At 41.4% G+C, this 21,272-nt stretch overlaps 1 protein-coding gene and 1 non-coding gene across 10 annotated transcripts in view; both read left to right on the forward strand.

Moving 5' to 3' along the window:
* Window positions 1-21,272, forward strand: part of Elapor2 (endosome-lysosome associated apoptosis and autophagy regulator family member 2) — a 218,565-nt gene that overhangs the window by 95,398 nt on the left and 101,895 nt on the right. For 5 of the 9 annotated variants that reach the window (NR_153371.1, XM_030254371.1, NM_172706.4 and 2 more), the window contains exon 2: window positions 18,782-18,902. The exons of the other annotated variants lie outside the window; for them this stretch is intronic. Coding sequence is in view for 3 of the 5 variants with exons in the window: in NM_172706.4 (NP_766294.2) it covers window positions 18,782-18,902 (121 nt within the window). In the remaining 2 variants the exon portion in view is untranslated. The remainder of the gene's footprint in view (window positions 1-18,781; window positions 18,903-21,272) is intronic. 9 annotated transcript variants of the gene reach the window in all.
* Window positions 14,208-14,283, forward strand: Mir879 (microRNA 879). Its single transcript, NR_030537.1, has one exon. It is a non-coding gene; the product is annotated as a microRNA 879 (primary transcript).

Genomic DNA, 21,272 nt, shown 5'->3' on the forward strand with positions numbered 1-21,272 from the left:
AGTATGGGGAGAGATTAGGTAGAGTGGGCTATTGCTGGCCAAACTCTGCTCTTGTGAGGTTAAGGGGAGGAGGAAGAGGAGGAGGAGGAGGAAGAGGAAGAGGAAGAGGAGGAAGAAGAGGAGGAGGAAGAGGAGGAAGAAGAGGAGGAGGAGGAGGAGGAAGAGGAGGAGGAGGAGGAGGAAGAGGAGGAGGAAGAAGAGGAGGAGGAGGAAGAGGAGGAGGAGGAAGAGGAGGAGGAGGACGCTTCTGATTATATTCTGACTTTGGGTTATAGAGTTTTAAGAGCTAGCTTTAGTTCTTGAATGTAGCAAAGTGACTGAGTGGTGATGAGAATGTGCTTTGCAGACAGACAGAAAGACAGATAGATATAGGTTCTAGTCCTAGATGCGCTGTGGATCACACCAGTACTTGGGAAACTGTTGGAATTTTTTCTCATTTCTTGATCTATAAAATCTCTGCCTCACAGAAGTGGTGAACCAGCATGGAGATTCTTTGAAGATATTAGCATTCTGCCTGGTGATTGTGAAGAGTGGGCAGCAGCTGTTCTCGTTCAGTGCTATTATACTTGGCATGGAGTCCGAGAAGTTCAGGAAGGGAGAATTGGCTTTATAGAATTCGTGTGCACCTGGTGGAGCCCTCAGTTGCAGGTGACTCCAGCTCAAAAGCATCCTACTCATTGGATAGCTCAGAGTGGGCTGAGATACGGAGCAGTCCTGAGACCTCAGGTACTAGGATACCTTGCCTCATGGGGGTAATTATAATAGTTGGTTGAAGCACTTCCTTTGAGAATTCTAATGCCCATGCTATTTTGATGGTGTTAGATGTTGGTCATGTTTTCTCTTGAGTCCAATTGTGTTTGTTCTTTGTCTTTCAGATAATTTAGGATTGTGTACTGGGCATATTAAATGCTACCTAGTGAGGCTGAATACTGTACTGTTCCTTGTAATGTTGACTTGCTTGTTTTGTTTTGTTTCTGTTCCCAGGAAGTGGACGTGGTCAGGTTCTAACCACATGTTCTATGACTTCTGTGCTGATAATTCCAGTGTCAGTCAGTTTTCAAAATGTGGGTTGTTTGTTTATTTGTGGACATGGATGGTTTGTCTGTTTTTTCCGTGTACACCCTCAGAATTTGGGTCACACGTGGTTGTTCACTTCTCTACATGTTAGCTATGCTATTTTGTCAGCAGGCTGGAAAGTGAGCCTGTGCTTTAGCTACTCTTTCTATCATTGTGAAAAGACCCTGTGGCCAAGGCAACTGATTGAAGGGTTCATTTGAGGTTTATTCTAGTTTCAGAGGGTGTGTTCATGACCATCATGGCAGAGAGCATGGTGGCAGGCAAGCATGCAGACCAAGAGCTGTAGCAGTAGTCAAGAGTTTATGACTTGATCTTCAAACTGGAAGGATGGAGAGGGAGAGGGGGGAGGGGAAAGGAGGAGGGAGAGAGAGAGGGTAGGGGAGAGTGAGGGGAGGGAGAGCAAGGGGCAAGGGGGCAGGGAGTGGGAGGGAGAGAGGGAGAAACAGAGAGAGGCTGGGAATGGTGTGAACTTTTGAAAGCTCAAAATCCATTTCCAGCGATACACCTCTTAATTCTTTCCAAACAGTTGCACTGACTGGAGACCAAGTACTGAAGCATAGGCGCCTCTGGGTCCATCCTCATCCAAATCACTAGGGCCTGGGACTTGTGTTTGTTCTGTACATAGTAGGGAGATTTCTCTCGCATATGTCTTTTCGCAGTTTTCTTTTCTCCAGTGATTCCTTTTTGCTTTCCCACTGTTCAGAGAATAGAGGGCTATAGTTCCAGCCTGCTGACTGTGGTATGATTTTACCAGACTGGATCTAAGTGTAAGGGAATGAAGGGAGGAAAACGAACAAGGCTTTGCTCCCACAGCCTGCATCCAGCATGCACAGTTCTAGTTTCTTCATCCCTTTAGACAAGATTTCTCTCTGGATCTCAGGTGTTTCCATTTCCTGGGTGGCACAGATGTCCTTCCCTAACTGGTGCTGGCCTTGGGGCCGGGTTGGAAGAGAACGAAAACAGGAAAAATGTACATGGGCATCTTATCCCACAAATACTGCTCTCTATCCCAAAAGGGCTCCTTTCCCTGATCTTCTGGCTAGGTAGGGTGGGCTTCTCTGGGGGGTTCCAGCCTGCACTGAGCTTGGATTCCAGACCTGGTCACCTTCAGCTGCTGAAAGTCAGAAAAGCCAACTCACAGTCACTTTAGTTGTTTCAAAGCTCTGACTTCCTTCGCTGCTTTTCTGTTGTTTGTTTTGTGCTCTTGTGTTAGCATTTTGGACTGAAAGTGTCCTGGGCTTCCTTCAACTGGACTGGTGACGAATTCATTATAATTGGTCAGGGAACATGTTCACTTGGCCAAGGGTTTCATTTCTGTGATTAATTGTCCAGTCAGAATTGTATGGAATCTTAAAATAAAACCCAACGTGTAATGAGATCAGGAGACACACTTATGTGAAGAAATGCAAAGGAGGTGCCAAGCACACATAATAACAAGCATTTACTAATTAGTATGATGCCTTTTAATGGATCTTTTGAGTCTTTCTCCCCCCCCCAGGAAGTGGTTTTGAGAGATACTAGATAGATTGTACTCTTCTTTAAAAACAAAAACAAAATTCCATTGACTTGGGAGATTCTGCTTGGGCTAGTAAAATGGAAAAGAACATAAATATTCCATATGTTTTTATTTAGATCACAAAATCTGCTAACATGGACATAATCTGGTTTATCATGCCAAGCTCTTCAGAGCCTTTTTATCATGTATGCTATTACCATATGAGCTCTTGATAAGTGAAGCTAAATTTCAAGTTGGTAGCACTGACAAGAATTAGCTTTGGAATTTAAATTGCATTTTTATAAATCCTTTCCATCTGAGTTCTGCCAGTGCTTGGATGAATTCAAATGTGCAGTTGTTCCTTTGGGAGCCAGACTGTGAAGTCAGCAAAACATCTTGTCCAAGCTCCTTTACTTCCTTTCCTCTTTCTTCCCATTCTATTATCCCAACATTTATCTACTTGTAGCAGAATCCTTGTAGCTGGGTGCCTGGGCACAACTTAAATTCATTGGTTTCCACAGAACTTGCTGACCTGTGTCCTATGACCTAGCCTAGCTAGATGATTTACACCCATCAGAGAAACCAATTTAAGCTGAGGCGTTAATGAATGGCAGTGCGGGGATCATTTTTCAGTAGTGTCCTTGCATCTCCTACCATGAGCAATAGGAGCAATAGGAATAGTTCATATGTTTTTCCCACACGAACTCAGGGAAAGTACATTTGAAAACACAGCATCCTATGAAAGACACTAACATCATCATATTTATTGCTCAGTAACTTGTTTCAATCTTAAGAGCTTGTTTGGAAGTTCCAGTAGGGGAGCTCAGCTCCTACTACAAAAGAGTCCTTCTCTATTAGGGAAAGTTTCTTATGTGACCAAATGCCATGCCAACCAGATCAGCTTCATCACACCTGGTAGTCAGTGGGGTGACAGATGTTGTAGCCAGATTGTCCTCATATCCCTCATTAATCTTTCAGCATGCATTTCTTTGCTCGTTTACACATACTTATTGCACACACAGACACAGGCACACAGAGGTATACATACACAGGCACACACACATGCACCCACACACAGGCAACACAGAGGCATACATACACAGGCACACATACACATGCACAGGCACACACACACAGGTACACACACATACACCCACACACAGGCACACAGAGGCATACATACACAGGCACACATACACAGGCACACACACACAGGTACACTTGCACAGGCCCTTATGCACACACACACACACACACACACACACACACAGTTTTAAAAGAGTTCAACTCATACTTTATAGCCTTAGTTTCGCACTTAAATATGTTATATTTTGTCTTTAAACATTTCTTGATATTATTGTTCTAAAATAGATTGTATAAGTTTTTATACCTGATCACCATAGTTTAGTAGCTTGTTCTCTTGTTGCTGATTAAAATTGTTTCAAAGATTGTACCATTTGAATTAGTGGTATAAAGCAAAATTTCATAGGTTTCTTTGAGCTGTATGTCTATAGGTAGAATTGCTATATCATGTGCTATATCCTAGGAAGCTTTCAGGCACCTTTTTTTGGTGGTTATTAAATAGTTCACACTTGCTCAATTTTTTTTTCCCCGAAACAAAGATGGCTTTTCCATTTTAGCCTGGTCAATGTAGAAGATTTCTGTTTACATTGTGTGTAGATAAGCTTGCAACTGAGTGTAAATAGACATAAAAAGAATTTGTGCTTTTATACACTGTTGTATAATTTCTATTTTGGCTAGTCAAAGCAACCACCCCCATAAAGTCCCACCTTCATTCAGCAATCCTTCAATAGGAAGATGGACCCTCTCACCCTCCAGGAAATTGTCTTATAAGGGATTTGGTGCATTTCTTGTCACTTTGGGGGATGTTGTCATATAATACAGATTAGCATCACCCCCCTGAAGCTGAAGAAGAGGGGCCCTGCAGAGGCTCCACTGTAGGCTGCTGCACTTAGATCTTTCTCTGTAGGGATCCCCTCTTCTGCCCTTGTAGTCTGTGTTGCCTCTCTCATGTCATGATCCTCTTAATACCATGTTTTGGAGAATGAGACTTTGGAATTACAAATTTAAGTAGCCTGATATTTGCACCATGCTCTAACTAACTGAGCTAATTGGCCTTGTTAAGCTGTGTTTGGTTCATAACCCAGATCAGCCTGCTTCTTTCTGAATGGAAACAGAGGAGGAGTGGATCTAGGGGAGAAGGGAGTTGGTGTTGGGGAACTGGGAGATTGGAGGGAGAGGAAACTGAATTGTATGAGAGATGAATTTTTATTAGATATTTTCTTTATTTAAATTTCAAATGTTATCCCCTTTCTTGGTTTCCCCTCCGAAAATCCCCTATCCCTTCCCCCCTCCCCCTGCTCACCAACCCACCCACTCCTGCTTCCTGGTCCTGGCATTCCCCTACACTGGGGCATCAAGCCTTCCAGGACCAAGGGCCTCTCTTTCCACTGATGACCTACAAGGCCATCCTCTGCTACATATGCAGCTGGAGCCATGGGTTCCTCCATGTGTGTTCTTTGGTTGGTAGTTTAGTCCCTGGGAGTTCTAGGGGTACTGGTTGGTTTATATAGTTGTTCCTCCTATGGGGCTGCAAACCCCTTCAGCTCCTTGGGTCCTTTCTCTAGCTCCTCCATTAGGGATCCTGTGCTCAGTCCAATGGTGGGCTGAGAGCATCTACCTCTGTATTTGTTAGGCACTGGCAGAGCCTCTCAGGAGACAGTTGTATCATGCTCCTGTCAGTAAGCTCTTGTTGGCATCCACAATAGTATCTGGGTTTGGTGACTGTATATGGGATGGATTCCCAGGTGGGGCAGTCTCTGGATGACCTGTCCTTCAGTCTCTGCTCCACACTTTGTCTCTGTATCTCCTCCCATGGGCATTTTGTTCCACCTTCTAAGAAGGACTGAAGTATCCACACTTTGGTAATCCTTCTTCTTGAGCTTCATGTGGTCTGTGAATTGTATCTTGGGTATTCCAAGTTAATAACCACTTATCAGTGAGTGCATGCCATGTGTGTTCTTCTGTGACTGGGTTATGTTACTCAGGATGAAAACTCAGGTGACAGCAGATGCTCGAGAGGATGTAGAGAAAGAGGAACACTCCTCCATTGCTGGTGGGATTGCAAGCTGGTACAACCACTCTAGAAATCAGTCTGGCGGTTCCCCAGAATATTAGACATAGTACTACCAGAGGATCCCGCAATACCACTCCTGGGCATATACCCAGAAGATGATCCAACTTGTAATAAGGACACATGCTCCACTATGTTTATAGCAGCCTTACTTATAATAGCCAGAAGCTGGAAAGAACCCAGATGTCCAACAACAGAGGAATGGATACAGAAAATGTGGTACATTTATACAACGGAGTACTACTCTGCTATTGAAAACAACGAATTTATAAAATGTTTAGGCAAATGGAGAGAATTTATTTAAAGAACCCAGAAATTGCCACCAAGGCCTCTATGGACGTTTCCAAGTTTCATTCTCTTGAATATAGACATTGTGGACAGGACAATTATAAGGAATATATGCACAGGCTAGTGTTGCTATTTGCAATGGTTTCTTGAGCTACGGGGTAGGAATAGAGTAGGAAGGAGCAGGGACTGAGGGACCAGCTTAGTGGTAGAACACTTAACAAGTGTGTGTGGGTTTGATCTCCAGCACAGGAAGGGAGAGAAGCAGAGAGGAAAGGACAGAAAAGACGAGGTGGAGCTCCTCAGCTTATACTCGTGTCCTTGGTCCTATTAATGACAGGAGTAGATCCTGTTACACAGCAATTTGCTCTTATATAGATTCCCATGTGCTAATGTAGGTTATAGGCAGAGAAAAAAATCTCATGCTTGAACCTGCAGGCAAGGAGTGTAAAGCAGTCTCCTGCAGTTTTAGTGCTTCATATGTAAAAACGGCTTAGAAAGAAAGTTTGGAGCCCATAGAAAATGAAGAAGAAAATGCCCACTGTGTCATGCTGAGTATGAGATTTAGCCTCAGGCCAATGGAAAATCATTTGCTGGATTTGAGCACAGGTGATATACATAATGAGACGACAGCTGTGCGTCTGAGTGTGGAGTGTGGCGGTTTGGAGAGCTGAAGCAGGGAGGCCACTTAAGCTGCTGGTGATGGTCGTCCAGGTGGCAGAAAGGGTGACTGACATGATGCAGTGGCACGGAGGATGCCCTCGCTTGCGTGCAGGACTATTGAGTGAATAATTTCTACTGGGAAAAGTATGAAAATGTTGTCAATGTTATTATCATTGATAATGCTCTTTAACTTGTAGGTAAAGTTATACTTCAGCCAATCTCAATCAAGACAAGCAGGTGTGCTGATCAACTGCACTGTGGGGAAAGCCAGTCTGGGGTGTAAGGACTCAGAAGGTACACAGAGCTGAGAGGTGGCTCTCTCTCAGGCAGGCTCTGTGGTGGTGACTTGTGGAGAAGCCACACTGATGCTGCAGTTATCTGGACTTGTCCATCAGGGAGGGGAACGTGGCCCTGTGGCGGAACACAGGTTCAGGATGATGCCTTCCCCTTCTGTTATACTATAGTCTGCATCTAACCTTCCTAGTGCTGTATCTTGCGTGGAATATCTCCTCCCTCCTTGCCTGGCTGTGGAGTGAACACTGGGGAGCCATGTTCTTACGCAGGTTTCCAGTCTGCTTTTCTGGTTTTAGGTGTATTACTCACATCTGACTCCTGTGGCATTTGATGCTCTGCATACTGAGTATCCAGCACTCTGTCCTTATACCCCAGTGTTATCTCTAGCGTTTAGACTTCCTTGCTTTGATGGAGTTAATTAAGGTTCCCTAATGCTTCTTCCACAGCATTTGTTAACACCTTTGTCTAATGTCATTTCCACAGTTTTTTTTTCTTACAGTATTTCTGTTCATTTATTCGATTGAATTCCCTTTAGAAATGTGTTTATTCTATAGGTTTGTGGGGGAATAGACACAAATAAATTAAGTTAATCAACAGCAATTAGATAGCATAGTTTAAGGGCATTTCTTAAACTAAAGTTTTATTTATTTTTATTTTATGTAAGTATCTGGTTACATTTATAGATGTTTGCCATGTGCATGCACACAGAGACCAGAAAAGGGCATCAGATCTGCTGGAATTGGAATTACAAGTGACTCTGAGCCACTATATGGGTGTTGGAGACCAAAACGGTGTCTCCTGCAAGAACAGCATACTCTTAACTGCAGAGCCATTTGCCCAGTTCTTAGGTTATAGGTTTATTTTCTTTATCGTCTACTATGAAAGTTATTCATATTATACATAATCTAGCTACCAACTTCTTGAAATTGAGCAAACCCATGGCTAGACACAGCTTAAAATAACTCTGTTAGGCTTACGTTTCCTCATGGGTGGTCTTGTTTTCAAATATTCATCTTTTGATAATTTCCCTGGTGGCACACAGTTACTGGAAATGGTTGGTTTCCCTTCATCGGGACCGGTGAAATGGAGGATAAGGCCTGTGACAGGTGAAGCATAGCTTTTGCTTCCCGTGGCTTAAGGGGAGCCTAGGTTTGTTAGGTCATTTAGGATCTTACAGTTAGTGGTTTAAGAAACAAGAGAGACTGGAATTGAGATCTCTCCCCCTCCACTGCCCAGCCTCCTCCCTAAATGGCCGAAGGAGCAAAACCATGCAAGCTGGGTCTTGCTGAGAAAGGAGCCTCATGCATTTCCCTTCACATTAAAATATGAGCCCCGTAGAACAGGTGTTTGACAATCTTGTTTCTGATTGTATCTCCCTCATCTACACAGGGCACACGTGAGATGCTCAATAAAACTGTATTGAATTAAAAGAAAAATAATTGTGTACTTAATAGAGACTTGTTTAAAAAGGCAGACATCAGAGTCAGTTTTCAAACTTGAACTTTTGAAAATACTTTCTAAAAAATGCAGTATCCACAAATGAAAAGGATGTGTCCTAAATAGATCAGATATATGTTACTTTACTTAGCAGTGGGTTTCTATGGTAACATCATGTTCCTTTTATAAAAGAAAAATCTGAAAATAAATATTTCTGAATAGTACAACTGAACTCATCTTCTTGATAGTGCAGACGAATGCAGCTCCTCTCACTGTGTGAGCACTAAGTGCTGGCCTGCCTTTAGCCTTTTTGCCTGGTCCCCTGAGGTCTGCTCACTCATCCGAGCTGGGCTTGAAGAGATACTTGAGCTGGGTACCATAGTTTCAGATTTTCTCCTTTTTACTGTCTCACCCAGGTGCTGGCTGAATACTTCCACCCAGGGGTTCTTTGGAACTAGCATCAAGCTCAGGCAACGAAGCTCCCAATGCTTTGCATAGAAATTCAGATAGTGAGCTTTATATGAAGAAAGAGTAGAGAAAATGGATTACACTCATTTCCTTTTTTCCTATCTCTTGTGTTTCTGTAAGTATTGATTTTGTTGTTGTTGTTTATTTTGTCTTGGAAGCCTGAGAATTTCCTCTGCTTGCTATCTCTCCCTGCCCCCCCCTCTATCTCTATCTCTGCAAATATAAGTATATGGTGTGTTCATACTTACCAGTGTGTGTGTGTGTGTGTGTGTGTGTGTGTGTGTGTGTATGTGAGTGAGTGTGCACTTGTGTGCTTACATCAGAGGCTGGCACCAGGGGACTTTCTTGATTGTTCTTCACTTTGTTTTACTGGGACAAGATCTCTCTGAAGTGGGAGCTTGAAAATTTGGCTAGTCTAGCTACCTAGCTTTCCCCCCAAGTCCTAGGGATCCTGTCTCATAGCTGAGTGACAGGATCCCTGTCAAGTGACAAGCCCTGGCTGTCCTGGAACTCACTCTCTAGACCAGGCTGGCCTCGAACTCAGAGATCCACCTGCCTCTGCCTCCCAATGTTTTGTTCTGGGGACAGTGTCTCCATGCTACAGTATCCTGTGGTTTGCAGACATGTGTAAGGAATGCTGGTCCTTAGGCATGCATCACCACTGCCCAGTGGTTACTGGGAATCTTAACTCTGTTCCTTATGCTGTGTGGCAAGTATCTTGAACCCTTGCCATGACCTCTTTGCTGTTTTTTGACTACGAATTATAAAGTATGGTCTCTGCATTATATTTATCCTTTATAGGTAATTCTGAAATTGCTTACAGAGACTAGACAGAGACGCCAAGAAGCAAAGTACCTCAGTGTGGCTTATTAATAGGAACAAATTTCATAGTACCCGCTATGTTCAGTCATTTGTGGTCCACCCCCTCACTTGTTAATCTGTTGTAAGCTAGTGCATTTTGCAGCATAAGGTCTGACATCCTGCTCATATACCCTGCCAAGCTAGGCACTCATGAATGAATGAGTGTTTGTACCCTTTCCTGTGAGGCCCTCTTCTCCACACTTTTTCAGCTTCTCCAGCTCATAGGAATGTTCTCTGCCTCTGAAATCATGGTTACATGGAGTCAACATTGTCTTGTCTTGTCTTGTTTTTTTCTTTTCTTTTCTTTTCTTTTCTTTTCTTTTCTTTCCTTTTCTTTTCTTTTCTTTTCTTCTTTATTTTGTGGCAAACTCAGCCAACATACTCTGTCGAATGCAGTTCTAAACATTAAAAATTCTTATCTTTCTAGAAAAGTTGGCTTCTAAAATGAAGTTATCTGAGTTCTAAGGAATGGGTGTTTGGTGGAATACTTAAGGAAAACTTGGCTTCTGTGAATTTCTTGAGCAGTGGTACAACATTGTAGCTTCTGGGAAGTTAAGGAATTTTTCACAGGCACTTCTGACCAGATAGAGTATTTACCTGCATACCGATCTACAGCACTGCAGTTGCACTTTGAACCTTTATTCACATGCATTCATGTGTGCATGTGTGTGTGTGCAAGTATATGTGCATGTGTGTGTATGTATGTATCTAGCATACTGACAAAATTATAATCTCATTGAAGAGAAAAAAATTAAATATCCCATATAGCCTTTAAGATTATAGTACTCATTTAAGAATTAAATATCGATAGTAAAAAATGTACATGTATATAATATATATGCAATATATAACATATATTAAAATGACATCGACTGTTGTATAAAGCATTATATGTAACAAGGGTTCTCAGCCTGTGACTTGTGACCCCTCTGGGGTTTGTATATTAGATAGCCTGCATATCAGATACGTACAATTCATAATCTTAGCAAAATTGCAGTTCTGAAATAACAGTGAGATAATTTTGTAGGTAGGGATCACTGCAACTTGAGGGACTGTATTAAAGGGTCACAGCATTAGGAAGGTTGGGAACTCTGATATTTAAGATATGTGTTGATGTCTGCTTGAGTTTAGATCTTAGAGTCTCTTCAAGGATCACCTGTATTAAAAGCTTGGTCACTAAGATGGTACCGTTGAAAAGTGGAACAGCCTTTAGGAAGTGGAGCTGGGAGGGTGGTTCTTAGTTATTGGAGCTATAACTTTGAAGGCAATGGTGGAGTCTTGACACTTCTTTCTCTATTGCTTCCTGCTGCTGTGGTGTGCCACCATATACTTCTACTCTGACATGTCATTTTACCCTGAAGTCCAAGACAATAGTGCCAATTGATCACAGACCCAACAGTACAATGGGCCAAAGTGAATTTTTTCCTTATCAGTCAGTAGGGATAGGCAAACGGCTCAGTGGGTAAGATATTTGTAGTGAAAGCAAGAGCACCTGGGATAAAGGGCTTACATGACTGCATATTTGATTCTTCAGCACTGGTGGAGGGAGAGAGGTGAATCCCAGTAGTTCACTGGCTAGCTAGCCTATCCAAAGGGCAAAGCCATTCAGGTTTAGTGATTGACCCTGTTTCCAATAATGAGGTAGAGAGTGAGAGAAGATGTCAGAGTATTCCAACGGCTTAAGGATGTGGATGCACATACTTGTGTGCACATATCACACACAAATAAGTTAATTACCTCACACTTCATTATGGCACTGAAGGCTGGATTCATGTGGTTTCAAAATAATGCATCCTTGTTATCAATATGTAAACATCCTTTTATATGAGATTTATTTGAAATCACATATGTAGCCTATGTGTAAACTGTAAATGTTATAACTAGTCAGAACAATGACTCCCAAAGATTACAGTGAGGAGCATGAGACTTCTTAGTGATGATTTTGTTTGGGGAGATGTGGTGGGAAGAAAATGTCCATTGAGTATATCCTGACATTTTGTGTTTTCCACGTAACATGACACAATTTGCTCTTATTTGAGGGTCTAAGCCTATATACCTTGATTTGTGACACATGGAAGGTATGTGTGTGTAGAAAGTCCCAATTTCTATGAAAGGATTATTTTCCTTTAAGTGTTCTGTGGCCAGGAATAAGTCTATGTTCTATTTTTGGAGGGTTGTTGCCTGGTTTCTGTGCAGTTGCAACGTAAGATTTCCCAGGGATCCCAGTGGGGACAGTGTCTCCATGCCACAGTATCCCGTGGTTTGCAGACATGTGTAAGGAATGCCCGTCCTTTGCATTGGAGTGGGCCTCTATTCTTGTTCCAGGTTTTAGTTTGCAGACTGGCTCATGAGCAGACACTATGACTCATATAAGCGTGGTGACAAACTATCAGGAGCTCTAAAGGGTTGGAAAAATTGTCAAGAAACTTCTCCTTGTCAGGTAAAATTATGAAAAATGTTGAAATATGCAGGCAGATTAGCAAGCACACCTTGATCAGGTTATTCAGAGGCCGGTGTCTTCCTGCTGTCATTGAAAGGTTTTATAATGCTACGTTATAAGGAACTAGCAGGAATATGAATGCATCTTCTCCCCAGAACTGAAAACACATTTGTATTTAGAATATAATTGACTGTTACCCTCTGGATATTTACCATACTTGCATAAGCAAATGCCCTTTGCTTTCTTGTTTGACTCTTGAATTCTCCTTTGACTGGTAGCAATATTTTACTGATTTTACTTGCTAGTTAGTCATGAATATTTTTCATGCATTAGTTTTGTATTTGCATGAAAATGATTTTATCTCTTTTAAAAATTGCCATTTTGCACTAGGACACTTGTTTTTATTTTTTAATATTTATATATGTTTTATTCTATGTGTACCTATGAGAGTATATATATGTGTGTGTGTGTGTATACACACACACACGCACACACACACACACACACACACACACACACATGCTACATGCCTGTCTCATGCCCATGGAGGCTGGAAGAGAATGTTGGATCTGTTAGAACTTGACTATGACTATAGACATGGTTGTGAGCTGACATGAGTGTGCTAGGAACCAAATTCTGGTCCTCTGGAAGTACACCCTATACCTAAATCTCAGAGCTATTTTCCAGTTCCCAGAAGTGCTCAGTGTGTATTAAGTGATTAGTGATATGGGGGTTTTCTATAAATCTGAACATTCATGTACTAGGATTCTCATTATTCAGTACTCTGCATAGAGTTTAGGTGGGTATATATCATATTTTCAATAATGCTACTACACCACACTATCTTTTTAAATCATTTGATGGATGTGAGGAATGGAGTCTTAAAATTGTTATGAGTTCATATGAAATGATGAATTTGAAACAAAATCCATCTGGTTTAGGCTGCAGTTGAAATCCTTGAGCATTAAGTATAGCCCTGTGCGCGAAATAGATTTGAATTTCAGTATTTTAAAGTTGTAAAGAAACACATTATAGCTTCCTGCTGGCATCCTCAGAATTTGGTGACAATGGCATTGATAGCTCTTTGGAATTGTTGTGTATCATAGAGGTGGGAGATAGGATAAAATAATCTTAGGAAAATTAATTAGCATATGACATTCATGTTTAGAGTTGAAAAACAAAACCCTGCTTTTATGTACTTAGTTCTGTTCTCATCTCACTGGCAACCTGAATCAGTCAGAGGCCTACCTATTTTATTCAAAGGCCGTGCTGCATTTGAAATTCATGTCATACTTCATAGCATCATTATTTTGCTAGGATGATAAGAAATAACTTAAATTTTACATATAGAGGCCAGGATATTCTCAGTGGGATATGGAAAAAAGAAAGTCCTCTGAATACAAATAGCTGGGAACCAGAGAAACATGAAAGTCATTATGCAAATACTTGACCAGCCTGGCCTGTCCCCACAGAGACTGCAGAGATACTTTCTCAAGTAAAGCACAAACACAGAAAAGGATTCACAGACTGTAATTCTTAGAACAGTAAATGTTGACTTCCATGGCAAAATATACACACACACATATATACACTATATATTTATATAGTATATATATATATATATATATATATATATATATATACACACACATACACTATATATGTATATGTGTGTATATATGTATATATGTATATATGTGTATATATATACATATATATATGTATATATATATATATATATATATATGCAAATTGAAACTTTGGAGCTAGAGCAGCCATAGGAGAAGGCAGTGTCACCACAAAGCAGGACTGGAGTGATCCAGACACAAGCCAAGAATGCTGACTGTCAAAGATAGGAATGGATTCCCCCACCCCACCCCCTGCTTCCTCAGGCAGTATGACCAGGTAACACTGTCACAGTGTGACAGGAGAGTCCTTTGTTCTATCTACATAAAAGTGGTAGAGAGGCAAGAAGAAAGCAGTAACTTGGGTATTGATGGCCACCCTGAGTTCCAGAGATTCACAAGACAAGTTTCTAGGTCCAGAGGCTTATAGCTCTAAGCCTTGGATGAAAGAGGCTTATGGCTTCAAGCTTTCGGAGCTGGAGACTTACTGCTCTTCGTGGTCAAGCTGAAACTTTCTGTTCTAAGTTCAGAGTACTAGCACCTACCAGCCAGGGTTGCAGTCACTTAACTCTCACTGTGCCTGAGTGTAGGCATATATCTTTTACAACCTACTTTCATAAGGGTTCAACCTCCTCTCTACCCCATGATCTACTAGTGGTAGTTGAAAAGAAAGATTATTAGGATATGAGGGAAGTAGACCTGTTTAGAAATAGTTCTTTGGGGAGATTCCAGTCTTCATTGTTCTCAGTCTAGTCCACTAGCAAACACCAAACATGAATCAGCAGCTGTAGTCCGGTCCACTTGGCAGACACCACATGTGAAATCATCAGGGGCAGTTCAATTCAGAAGAAACCGTGAGGCCCCCAATTGGTCAGAGTCTGAGGTAGTGGCAAGAAGCTGCAGGAATCTCATGAGAAGTCCTTTAGTGAGTTTCTCTCTATGAAGTGACCTCAAGCAAAGATCAGCAATTCAGTGTAAGGTGAACCAATATATGTGTCTCATCAGTGAAGGCTAATGAGGCAAAGAAAATTGAACCACTGCTTGAGCTCCTACTGTTGTGGGATATATATATATATATATATATATATATATATATATATATATATATATATATATATATATAATTTCTAAACATCATGCATCCTTTCACATGTGTCAGCTTCAGCAAAACATTCTTTTACATGTCTGCTTTAGCAAAACATTCATTCATCTGTCTGCCTGAGCAAAACATCATTATGACCTAACTGAGTCCAAAGAAACCAGAAAATGTCTACTTTACCTGACGCTTCAACCCACCAGGACCTCTAATATTCATGGCTTCCATTCCAGTCTTTGGTTCTTAGTGACTTCTTGCCTCTTGTAGACTTAGCTGCTCATGGTTTCTGACTTTTGGTTGTTTCCTGTAGTTCTCCAGGGCTCTCTGGAGCTCTTGGGTTATCTCCAAGTTATAGCTTAGAGCTATGGGTATACTGACACTTAGCTCTTTTTGACTCTGGAATTCTTCATGGTCTCCTCACTCTTCAGTATTGTTGCCTGGGATGGAAACCCCAGGGTATTGTCTGCTTCTTGAATAATTACCCAGCATTTTCTGCCCATTATAAAGACAATATGCAAAGAGGCCACTTGGGAAGAAACTTTTATTGGCCTAATACTGAATGCCAGCATATAGTGTATAGTGTATAGGAGAAAAGGCTCCCTGACAAACCCCAAAAGTATGGGAAACAGCCTTCTTACTCAGCCAGAAGAAAGGCTCCACAGAACTAGTGTTCAGCTATAATTCTACCCAGTTAAAGCCATATATAAAGTCAGACCATACAAACCTTGAATCAGGGTGATCAGTCAGAAACCTCAGATAGGTACAGCCCCCTTTGTGTCAATCATAGAGGTTTTTGCTCAATCTTTACTAGAGGTGGTTCCCAACTTTCATAGGACCATGAGTGAGAGAACATTCCAGAATAATTGTCAATGAATACTCTGAAACACTTGTAGCAGGGTCATGTGGTGCTCACTGAAGTTTGTAAAGTTGAAGTCATCAATACAAGAACACAGCTTTCAGAGGATATGAGATAGTATTTTCTGGAGGAAAGTGTGAGTGACAATGTCCTGGGAATACATATTAGGTCACACCAAGTTCCATGTTCCAATGTGTTAACAGTTTGTTGGAGCTTTTATAATATCAGAACAGAGGAAGTTATAAAACAGGGCACTTTCAAGATTTATTGCTTTAGGTAGTCAGGCTACAGCAAAGCTGAATAAATGCTGCTATAGGCTTTGAATGCTGTATCACAGCATTTTTAGCTCTTTGGTTGGCTGGAAACTTAAGAGTCTGTCCATACATTCCAAAGGATTTACGCAACGATTACCTAGGTATTGGGTCAGATACAGAGGAAGATGATATTAAGGGGGTAGAGATATCTTAAGAAAATTTGGTTCTTGAGTTGCAAGATACTCTACCTTCCCAAATCCTTGAATACTTTACCTTCCCAAATCCTTGAAGTTCCTACCAGCTTGGAGAGGTTCAGTGAAAGGTGTGGTTCTTTTCAGGAATTTTCATTCACAAATTTTCTGTGAGCAGTTGTGATTAGAGCAAGACCTCCTGAAGCGGAAGCCACAACTCCAGCTGTGCTTTCAGAGTTTTTGCTGTTGGAGTGAGGTTTCCTCATGGAGAGCTTGGAGCATTGATCCAAAGATGGGCTGCCTAGCTGGCAGCCTCCTGCTTCCGACAGCTTCCACAGGGAACAATTTGGCAGTTTTCCTTCAAGGTCTGAGTCAACAAGACAAGAAAGATTTTTCATCCACTAAAGAGAAAACTCTACCATGTTAAAGGCTGCTTTTGATATTTAGAAAGTCAACACTCTTAAGAGAACTTAGAAGTATACAACCCATGGTCAAGGCAGAACTATGTCTACCCGATGTGTCTGACTTTGGTCAGAACCATGATACTGCCTTCAGAGTTAATACCTACAGAGCTGTGGGAAAATACATGGTTGCTGTGGTGCTCTGTTCCTGTTGCCATGGAAACTACTGACATCTGGACCTGAGAAGTTCTGCTAAGCAAAAACCTGAATGTAAGGAGTTGACTTTGGAATTGTGTGATGGAGAAATTTTGAATAATAATAATAATAAAAAGCCTAGATTGTCTTAAGATTATTGGTAGAAATGGCATGTAAAATACTCTCAGTGAATGCTCAGTAAAATTACAAGTAATATAGCAGAAAATGACTGCATTGCCTTATACTATTTGTAAATTGCATAGGTAGGATATTAGGTAGGATATTGTTGTTATTAGAGATAACAACAGCAATTTTGGTGTCTTAGGATTTCTCTTGCTGTGAAGAGGCACAATGACCATGGCAACTCTTATAAAGGAGAACATGTGATTGGGACTGACCTACAGTTCATTAGCATCATGGTGGGAAGCATGGCAGCACGCAGGCAGACCTGGTGCTGGAAGAGGTAGCTGAGAGTGTTACAAATCAGTGAGCCACCAGGTCTGACGTGGGCTTCTGAAACCTCAAAGCTCACCCTCGAGTGATGGCTACACTTCCTTCGACAAAGCCACGCCTACTTCAACAAAGCAATACCTCCTAACAGTTCCGCTACCCTTTCAGACCGTTTTCCTTCAGACCACCACAGTTGGTGAGGGCTTAAAAGGAAATTAGGAACATTCTGTTGGAATTTGGGGTGGGAGACTGTCAAAAGTAGGCCTGGCTTACTCCTTATTCTTACTGCTTACAATAAAAAAAGGAAGAAGGAAGGAAGGAAGGAATAAAGAAAGAAAAAGAAAGAAAGAAACAAAGGGAGATAAATAGAGAAATTAAAAGAACTATTAGCATAGGAACTTAGAACTGGATGATTTGGGGGAATTTTTAGCACATTCAGATTGAAGCAGATTCTAGAAGAGGGGATTGGCTATTAAGAGAGAGTGAGAAAAAGCCTAGCAGCTGTGATCTTCCAGTCCCAGTTTCTCTGTGATGATGGTACTTGAGGGTTCTATTCTTGCCTGTCTTTAATATACTGTGGTAGGTATATAAGCAGTGGGGAAAGCAGACAGTTAACACTCATAACACCGACTTGTGTCAACAGCGTAAGGACAGGGATATAGCTCAGGTACAGAGTGCTTGCCTTGTAGGTATGAGGTTCCAGGCCCAGTCCCTAAGCTTAGGCTACTGAAATGAAACTTCGAATTTCTCTAATTGTCGAAATGCCCCTGTAACACTTGGTTCTTATTCCCCAGTTCAAACTTTCCATATATATATGAAGTTACCATGAGAAGAGACAAGTGGATCATTCATATATATATATATATATATATATATATATATATATATATATATATATATGAAGTCACCATGAGAAGAGACAAGTGGATCATATATATATATATATATATATATATATATATATATATATATGAAGTCACCATGAGAAGAGACAAGTGGATCTTATTTGGGCAGTTGTAATAAGTGATCTGTTTTAATATCTTGAAGGATAGCATTTTGCTGAGGTGGGTGTGAATTAAGCCTCAGAGAACGGCTTTAAAAAGTCCAGGCAGTTTAGTGGTGTTTGAATGATTGCACCTTCTGTTAAGTTTCAAGCTGAGTGAGATGAGGTCAGTGGAAATGATTGCTGGCTTGGAAGCACTTGAGTGGCAGCAGTTAACTTCCTCAAGTCATTTATTCCCTTATATCTGTCAGCTACTTAGATCCCAAGCCCCACAAAGGAGATATGGGAAGTGTGCTGTAGTGTTTCAGAAGATAGACAGTGTTGGGTGCTTTTTTCTGACCAGTCCTTCTTACCCACTCTGCTTTACATGGATCCGTTCTGGGATTAAGGAAATGCTGCTATGGGCAGGGTGGGAGAGGGATAAGACTCCAGGACAGGATGCAGTTTGGAAACAGGCCATTTGGGATGATAGAGACAACTCAGCTTACCAGTTAGAACTGGCTCTAACAAAGGCTTATTTTTGTGATTGTTTGCAGAAAGATTACCACTTTGAATATACAGAATGTGATAGCACTGGCTCCAGGTGGAGGGTCGCCATTCCGAATTCTGCAGTGGATTGCTCTGGCCTGCCTGACCCAGTGAAAGGCAAAGAATGCAGTATGTTGTGATTTTTTTTTTGATTATTTGTTTGCCTGATTAAACCATAAACTCATCATGTTAGTTTTAGATGCCATTATAATAAGCACAAGAGACCTGGCGACAGTGTATATGTAGTGTTGATATCTAGCAAAATAATAGAGCCTTTCCTGAAAATAAAAATTGGTACATTTTTCTTTATTTTGTTTGTATGCATCTATCTATGTATGCAAGGATGTGTGTAGGTTCAGGTGTGCTATAGTGTGTGTATGGAGGTCCGAGAACAACTTGGGAGACTCGGCTCTCTACTTAGACCGTGTAGCTCCTGGGGATTGAACTTGGGCTGTCAGGCTTGGCACTAGGTTCCTTTACGCCCTGGGTCTTTCTCAGGACCTTGTGTCCTTCTGTCTAAAATGCTTAATGAGACACGAGCAATATTAAAGGTTATTTCTTTAAAAAAATCTATTCTCTTATTTGAAATTATGGAGAGAAGAGGAACAGAATCTATCTCTGAGTTGTAAAACAATACTTTTTAATTGTATTAAAAACATGCATCACTTAGAATTCCTCTTAGAGATAACCTGTTGTTGGGTATGGTAGCACATTCTTTTAATCCCAGCACTTGGGAGGCAGAGGCAGGCAGATCTCTCTGAGTTAAAGGGCCAGGCCGCTCTATAGAGTGAGTTTCAGGACTACCAGGGCTACAAAGAAACCCTGTCTTAGTAAAAAACAAAATGGAGGAGAGAGAGAGAGAGAGAGAGAGAGAGAGAGAGGATAGAGGAGAGAGAGGCAGAGACAGAGAGACAGACACAGAGAGAGGCAGAGACAGAGAGACAGACACAGAGAGAGACAGAGAGAGAGACAGAGAGACACAGAGAGAGACAGACACAGAGAGAGACAGAGAGAGAGAGACAGAGAGAGAGACAGACACAGAGAGAGATAGAGACAGAGAGACAGACAGAGAGAGACAGAGAGAGAGACAGAGAGACAGAGAGAGAGACAGACACAGAGAGAGAGAGAGAGGGAGAGAGAAGAGAGGAGAGAGAGGCAGAGACAGAGAGACAGACACAGAGAGAGGCAGAGACAGAGAGACAGACACAGAGAGAGACAGAGAGAGAGACAGAGAGACAGAGAGAGACAGACACAGAGAGAGATAGAAACAGAGAGACAGACACAGAGAGAGACAGAGAGAGAGAGACAGAGAGACAGAGAGAGAGACAGACACACACACAGAGAGAGATAGAGAGAGAGACAGACACAGAGAGAGAGAGACAGAGAGAGAGAGAGATAGAGAGAGAGAACCTCTGAGTTGCTATGAAGTTTATTTCCTTTTTTGCCTGTCATCACTACCACTGCCTGCAGATCTCTTCTTGGAATGATTCCTTTTTATTAGCCATAGAAATAGTTTAATTATTTTAATATAGAATGTACCTTATAGAATGACTATGGGATTGTTTGCTAATATTACACCCATTTTCTTGTTTTCCAGCAATTATTCAGAGTTCATAATAAACACAGAGAGATGGCATCAAATCTATTTTTATTTATAAACTACCTTCCAAAACACCATTTTGTCAGTTGGAAGTTTATGCAGTGAAATAGACCAATTTTGGCCCTGGCTTCTAGAGCTGGCAGAGAAACTATTTTGATTTTTCTGTGGTCTTCCAAAAGCTTTTGTAGACAGGTTCAGTTTCCAAATGAATGCAAAGGGTAAGTAAGTTATTAAGTGGGTGGCTGACTCCTTATCCAAACAGTGTGTATGTTACTCATTGGAAAAGTTGAACATCAGCAGTAGGTATTGTGGAGACTAGTAGTAGTTTGACAGGTGAAGAAATCAGAAAAAAATAACCATTCTTTCTTGGTGACTGATTTTATATAAATGCAGAAAAAACCTGAGAGTCCCCATGGTCAGGTGATCTAACAGGAGTCAGAAGATACAGTGGGGTTGATACCGAAGTAGGTGCAGCCAGGCTGGGTCTTGGCTGTCACTGGCACACAGGACAGTCAAGATCTGTTCTTAGTGGGAGCACAATGTGCTTAAAGGCAACTGGAGCCTGGGTAACAGTGATGTAGTTGGCTTATTGCAAATTTGTTTCCTAGAAAATCTGTATTGTATTTGCCAGTCTTCTGTACTCTTGGGATTGATTTTTTTGGCTCCTGTAACCAGCCTTATTTGGAGACACTATTCTAAATGTTTACTCTGTGGATAGGAGGTGCGTTGGTGTTGGACTAGTTCTAGCTGCCCTCTTTAAAGAGGACTATAGTGGAAGATGGTACCCATGGGGATTGGTAGGCATTCCAAATCAGGGCCTCACTCTCCAGAAGTCATAATTTAGTACTTATCAGTATGCTGTGAATTGCACACATTAACCAAGGATTCCTAATGTTGTT

The sequence above is a fragment of the Mus musculus genome, chromosome 5 (assembly GCF_000001635.26).
Source record: "Mus musculus strain C57BL/6J chromosome 5, GRCm38.p6 C57BL/6J".
Lineage (NCBI taxonomy): Eukaryota > Metazoa > Chordata > Mammalia > Rodentia > Muridae > Mus > Mus musculus.